The sequence below is a fragment of the Mytilus edulis genome, chromosome 13, assembly GCF_963676685.1.
Source record: "Mytilus edulis chromosome 13, xbMytEdul2.2, whole genome shotgun sequence".
Taxonomy (NCBI): domain Eukaryota; kingdom Metazoa; phylum Mollusca; class Bivalvia; order Mytilida; family Mytilidae; genus Mytilus; species Mytilus edulis.
In genome coordinates, this window is record NC_092356.1 from 61,223,482 (window position 1) to 61,229,481 (window position 6,000).

The 6,000-nt window shown below is 37.7% G+C and overlaps 1 protein-coding gene across 1 annotated transcript in view; it reads left to right on the forward strand.

Annotated features, from left to right (window-relative positions):
- The window catches only part of LOC139500447 (uncharacterized), a 32,550-nt gene extending 26,621 nt beyond the window's left edge, over nucleotides 1-5,929 (forward strand). The window contains exon 7 of the mRNA XM_071289184.1: nucleotides 4,872-5,929. Coding sequence (XP_071145285.1) covers nucleotides 4,872-5,062 — 191 coding nt within the window. The 3' untranslated portion in view covers nucleotides 5,063-5,929. The remainder of the gene's footprint in view (nucleotides 1-4,871) is intronic.
- The last annotated feature ends 71 nt before the right edge of the window (nucleotides 5,930-6,000 follow it).

A 6,000-nucleotide genomic window follows, 5' to 3' on the forward strand; every position in this document is an offset into this window, starting at 1 on the left:
GTCAAGGTCAGATGATATCTTCCCGCTAGACATGTGCACCTTACAATCATTCCATACAACAAATATTGTAGACTCATTGCATAAAGTATGAGAAAAACAGACCAAGACAGAAAAAATTAACTATAACCACTGAACCGTGAAAATGAGGTCAAGGTCAGATGACACCTGCCAGTTGGACATGTACACCTTACAGTCCTTCCATACACCGAATATATTAGCCCTGTTGCTTATAGTATCTGAGATGTGGACTTGACCACCAAAACTTATTCTAACCTTTGTTCACTGATCCACGAAATGAAGTCGAGGTCAAGTGAAAACTGTCTGACGGGCATGAGTACCTTGCAAGGTACGCACATACCAAATATAGTTATCCTATTACTTATAATAAGAGAGAATTCAACATTACAAAAAGTTACAAAAATTCTGAACTTTTTTTTCAAGTGATCACTGAACCATGTAAATGAGGTCAAGGACATTGGACATGTGACTGACAGAAACTTAGTAACATGAGGCATCTATATACAGAGTATGAAGCATCCAATTCTTCCACCTTCTAAAATATTAAGCTTTTCAGAAGTTAACTTACGCCGCCGCCGCCGCCGGATCACTATTCATATGTCGAGCTTTCTGCAACAAAAGTTACAGGCTCGACTAAAATGACAGGTTATATGAACTGAGTGGCAATAAAAGCACAAGTCTAACACTTGCTTTTAAACAAATTAAAATCTTTATTTAAAATGGTCATCTTTAAACAAACAAAAATTGAATATGAAAATTTACAATTCCAACAATAGATCGATATTAAACAGAAATGTTTCATTATCATTTTTCGGCTACAATTGGTATATGAACCATCCAAATGTCAAAATATCAACATAGAGTATTTACAAAGAATGTTTCTGTTATGTTGTGCAACAAAATCTCTACAGCAAATGGTAGTGACAACACTAGATGTTAATTAGGATCCAGCGAAAAGCCAGGCTTTTGTCCACGAAGGTAGCAAATTGTCGGTGTGACTATCGCTGACGGCTTTTGGTAACACACGATATGGTTGTTGGTCATGTTGTTATCACCAAGGGAAGGTCATCGTGCTCTTAATTTCCACACAAACTGATATAGCTCCAAAGGTTTAACAATGAACACCAATGGACACTCATGTCAATTGGAAGGCCACGCGGAATCAATATCGGAGATGTTAAAGACAAATGCATCGGTCATGCTGGGCTTTTGTTGCTTAATGTCTAAATGGACATGGCCTATAATTAAAAGATCCTTTTGCGGAATTTGTGGATTATTTGGTCAACTGTAAACAGTCTACGAGCAATTGCATCCTGGGAAAAGCCTCATTAGATAAACCCCAATTTGTTTGTAATTGGTTGTCAGAAAGACCTGGCATATAGTCTTATATTTATTGAACTTACTTACTTACAATAAGGGATAAGCCAGCGAGTAAGTCAGTAAAGGGTTAGGGAAGTACCTTGGTATATAAAAAAGTCGAAATAAACAATTGCCGGCTGGCCAAGAGATTCTCCACGTGGGGTATGATGCCAGAGGTAGAAGTAGGCATTGCCTTAAAAAAGGCACAGATCACTTAGGCCCAAGACCCGTACGAGTTTGACAACAATGAATTAAAAGGGTAAGGTGGTACCTCTGTTTGCAACGAAGTCGAAATACACTTTAATAATTGCCGGCTGGCCAAACTAAAAGATTCTCCACGTAGGCCATTTTACCAGAGATAGAGGAGGGCATTGCCATACAAATTTCTTATAGCACTTATGCCCTAGACCCGTACGAGTTTGACAATAATGAATCAAAAGGGGGAGATGGTACCTCTGTTTACAACAAAGTCGAAATAAAGTATTGCCGGCTGGCCAAACTAAGAGGTTCTCCACGTAGGCCATTTTACCAGAGATAGATATGGTAATTGCCTTTAAAATGGCATATAACACTAATTCCAAAGACCTGTACGATTTTGCCTGCAAGGGGTTAAAAATAAAAGGTGTTACCTTTGTTTACAACGAAGTCGAAATAAACCTCTACCTCTGGTATAATGATCCACGTAGAGAATCCCGGAGTTTGGCCTACCGGCTACAGTTATTTTGACTTCAATGTGAACAGAGGTACCACCGCCTCATTTTAGCTCTTTACTGACAAACTCGTACGGGTATATGCCATATAAGTGCTATAGGCTATTTTAAAGGCAATGACCACCTATACCTCTGGTAGCATGGCCCATGTGGTGAATCTCGTAGTTTGAACAGCCGGCAATATTTCATAACGACTTTGCGATATACTAGAATACCCTCCTTTCCTTTTGCTGGCATAAGTGCTATAAACCATTTTAAAGGCAAGGCCCACCTCTACCTCTGGTATCATGATAAACGTGGATCATCTTTTATTTTTGGCCATCCGGCAATAGTTTATTTCGACTTTGTTATATACCAGGGTACCCTCCTTACCCTTTGCTGACAAACTCGTACAGATCAATGGAATAAGAAGTATGGGCCATTTTAGATGCAATGTCCACCACTACCTTTGTTATAATGGCCTATGTTGAGAATTTCTTTGTTTGGCCAGCCGGCAATAATTCATTTCGACTTCGTTGTAAACATAGATACCACCTCCCCCTTTTAACACTTTGATGAAGCACTGGTACGGGTCTACGGCATAAGTGGCCATTTTTGAGGCTATGGCCACTTCTACCTCTGGTATCATGGCCCATGTGGAGAATCTCTTCGTTTAGCCAGCCAGCAATAGTTTATTTCGACTTTGTGATATACTTAGGTACCCCCCTTACCCTTTGCTAATTAACTTACACGGGTCTGGGACATACGTGTTATGGCTATGTTAGAGGTAATGCATACCTCATCCTCTGATATAATACCCCGCGTATAGAATCTCTTAGTTAAGCCAGTCGGTTTAATTTATATTTTCGTTGTAAAAAGAGGCATCGCATCCCCCCTTTAACCTTTTGCTGACAAACTCGTACAGGTCTAGGGCGTTAGTTTTATCAGCCATTTAAAAGGCAATGCACACATTTAACCTAGGATTAATGGCCAACTTGGAGAATCTCGTATTAAGCAAGCCGGCAATAATTTATTTCGACTTCTTTGTAAACAGAGGTTCCAACTCCCTTTTAAACCCTTTGATGATACCGCGTACTTCTCTAGGGAATAAGTGATTTAGGCCATTTTAGAGGCAATGACAACTTCTACCTCTGGTATCATGGCCCACGCGGAGAATCTCTTAGCCATCCAGCAATAGTTTAGTTCGACTTTATTATATACTAGGGTACCAACCTTACACTTTGCTGACTAACTCGTACGGGTCTAGGTCATACGTGCTCATGGTCATTTTATAGAGGCAATCCCTTCCTCTACCTCTCATATTAAGGCCCGCGTGGATAATTTCTTAGTTTAGCCAGCGGGCAACAGTTTATTTCAACTTCGTTATATACCGGGCTAATTCATCCCCCTTTTAACTCATTGTTGACAAACTCGTTCGGGTCTATAGCATAAGTGCTATGAGCCATTTTTAAGAGAATGACTACTCCAACATCTAGTATAAGGGCGCACCTAAAAATGTCTTAGTTTGGGCAGCCGTCACTATTTTTGGTGGACTGTGTGATATACTAGAGTATTCCCCTTACCCTCTTCTGACCAACTCGTACGGGTCGAGGACATAAGTGCCATGGCCCATGGACCATTTAAGAGGCACTGTCTACCTATACCTCTGGTATAATGGCCAACGTTGAGAATCTCTTAGTTTGAAGAGCTGGCAATAATGAGGTCTATTTTTACTTCGTGATATACCGGCGAAACTCATGCCCCTTTTAATTCGTTGCTGATAAACTCGTGTAGATCCAGGACATAAGTGCTATAAGCCATTTATAAGGGTTTGACTACCTCTTCTTCTGGTATAATGGCCTACCTGGAGTATGTCTTAGTTTAGCCAGCTTTCAATAGTTGTTTTTTAGACTTAGGGATATACAAGAGTATTCTCCTTGCCCTCTGTTGACCAACACCTACGGGTCTAGGATATTAGTGCTTCGAGCCATTTTAGAGGTAATGCGATATATTGTAAAAGACATGAAATTTCATGTACAAATCATTTATAATGTGAGTATGGTCTGTATTTAACTCCTAAAAGGACATGGTATTTTGAAGTTCAAAATGAAACCTGCCAAAAATATACACATTTTATATCGGACATAAAGCAAAATTATCGGACAAAAAGCAAAACGGACAAAAAGCAACGGACAAAAAGCAAAAGTTTCGGACAAAAAGCAAAATAATCGGACAAAAGGCAAAACGGACAAAAAGCAACGGACAAAAAGCAAAAGTTTCGGACAAAAAGCAAAATAATCGGACAAAAGGCAAAACGGACAAAAAGCAACGGACAAAAAGCAAAAGTTTCGGACAAAAAGCAAAATAATCGGACAAAAAGCAAAAGCGGACAAAAAGCGAATTGCGGACAAAAAGCACCGTATCAAACGCCCATTTAACGTTTTCCTCTTATAATCTGTGTCTTGCGAAGCCTGTGAATATTATATTTTTATTCTTTCTCTTTCATAATGTGAAAATTTAAGAAGCAATCTTTATTTTCATATATAATTTGAAATATTCATTTCAACATTTCTAAGAAAATTTCCTTATCAAATATTTACTTAAGCGCTACTTTTTCGTGGTAGTAGCAATTTCTAACGTTGCGCCAGTAACTTAATAGTATGACTTATGCACCGAGTATTTAAATTTTATGCATCCCTGGCTTTCAAACCTTTAGGTTTCTATTCCTAATTACATTAAATCTAGAAAGGCGATTCGGATGCATACACTTTATATTTTTATTTCACGTATTATTCTGTATTTCAGATTACAAAAGGTCTTTGATTAGTGTCTATGAAAGCAGAATATCAGCAGTATCGATTGGAACGGTTGCAATATCTGTCATTTTATCAATCTTTGGCACTATCATTGCCATTGATGTGGTTACAAACAGCAAACATATAAAGAAATTCCTCTTTCGGAAGTACAGGCTTTGTCGAAGTTTCAAATTCAAATGATGAATAGCAACTTGAAAATCAACAGAATATAGTTATGACAATAGACCGATCAAATGATATTCATAACAATAAAAGTACAGACCTTTTCGCTGAAACCTTTTATTTAAGTTATGGTGCATTACAGTACTGTTATGTTTATGGCACAAAGATCAGAAAACTGTATCCACTGCTTAATTAGTCAAGTTGTTTCATCATTGCATGTTCATTTATCTTCGTTTTTATCATGTAGCTATTTACATTTACGGCCGGATGGATGCAAAAATCTTATAAGGCAAGCAGCACAGAAACTTGCAGAATAGTCAGTCAGTCAACATCTTCTAAATTTATTTATATCCGTAATTATTATGCCGAAAAATCCGGCAAAATAGTTAAACTCTAAGTAAATAGCTATATGTTGCCGCAGCCGGCTAAATAACGCTACTTTTAATGAGGCTATTTTGCAGGACACAGTTAAATGGCACTTAAGAGGTATCTTGCCGGAGCTGGCAAAATAACCATTGCCTTCAAGTAATTATATCTACATATTTGATGATGTTATGTTCTTTACGATTTCTTGGTGTTTTATAGTTTCAATCTTATTATTAGATTTTATATAGAAGAAGAAAAAGAAGATGTTTATGTTCATAACATCTCTCTTTTCAAAGTAGTCTAGTCATACAGACAGATAGATAGGTTATATGTCGGACTAATCTACTCTTAAACGAGGGTAGTTTACCTAAGCTAACAATGACTTCACGGTTTAGCTAGCAAGCAAGCTAACCAAAGATATTACCTTTGCCTACACACATATTGAAATCAGCTGTAAATGGGTACACCAGGAGCATAGTGACAATATAAGATATAAATAAGATAATAACAAAAAGAAACAACAATAGTCTAGTATACATTTATATATATACAATTTGAACATCCTGAACTACACAATACCAGGACATAAA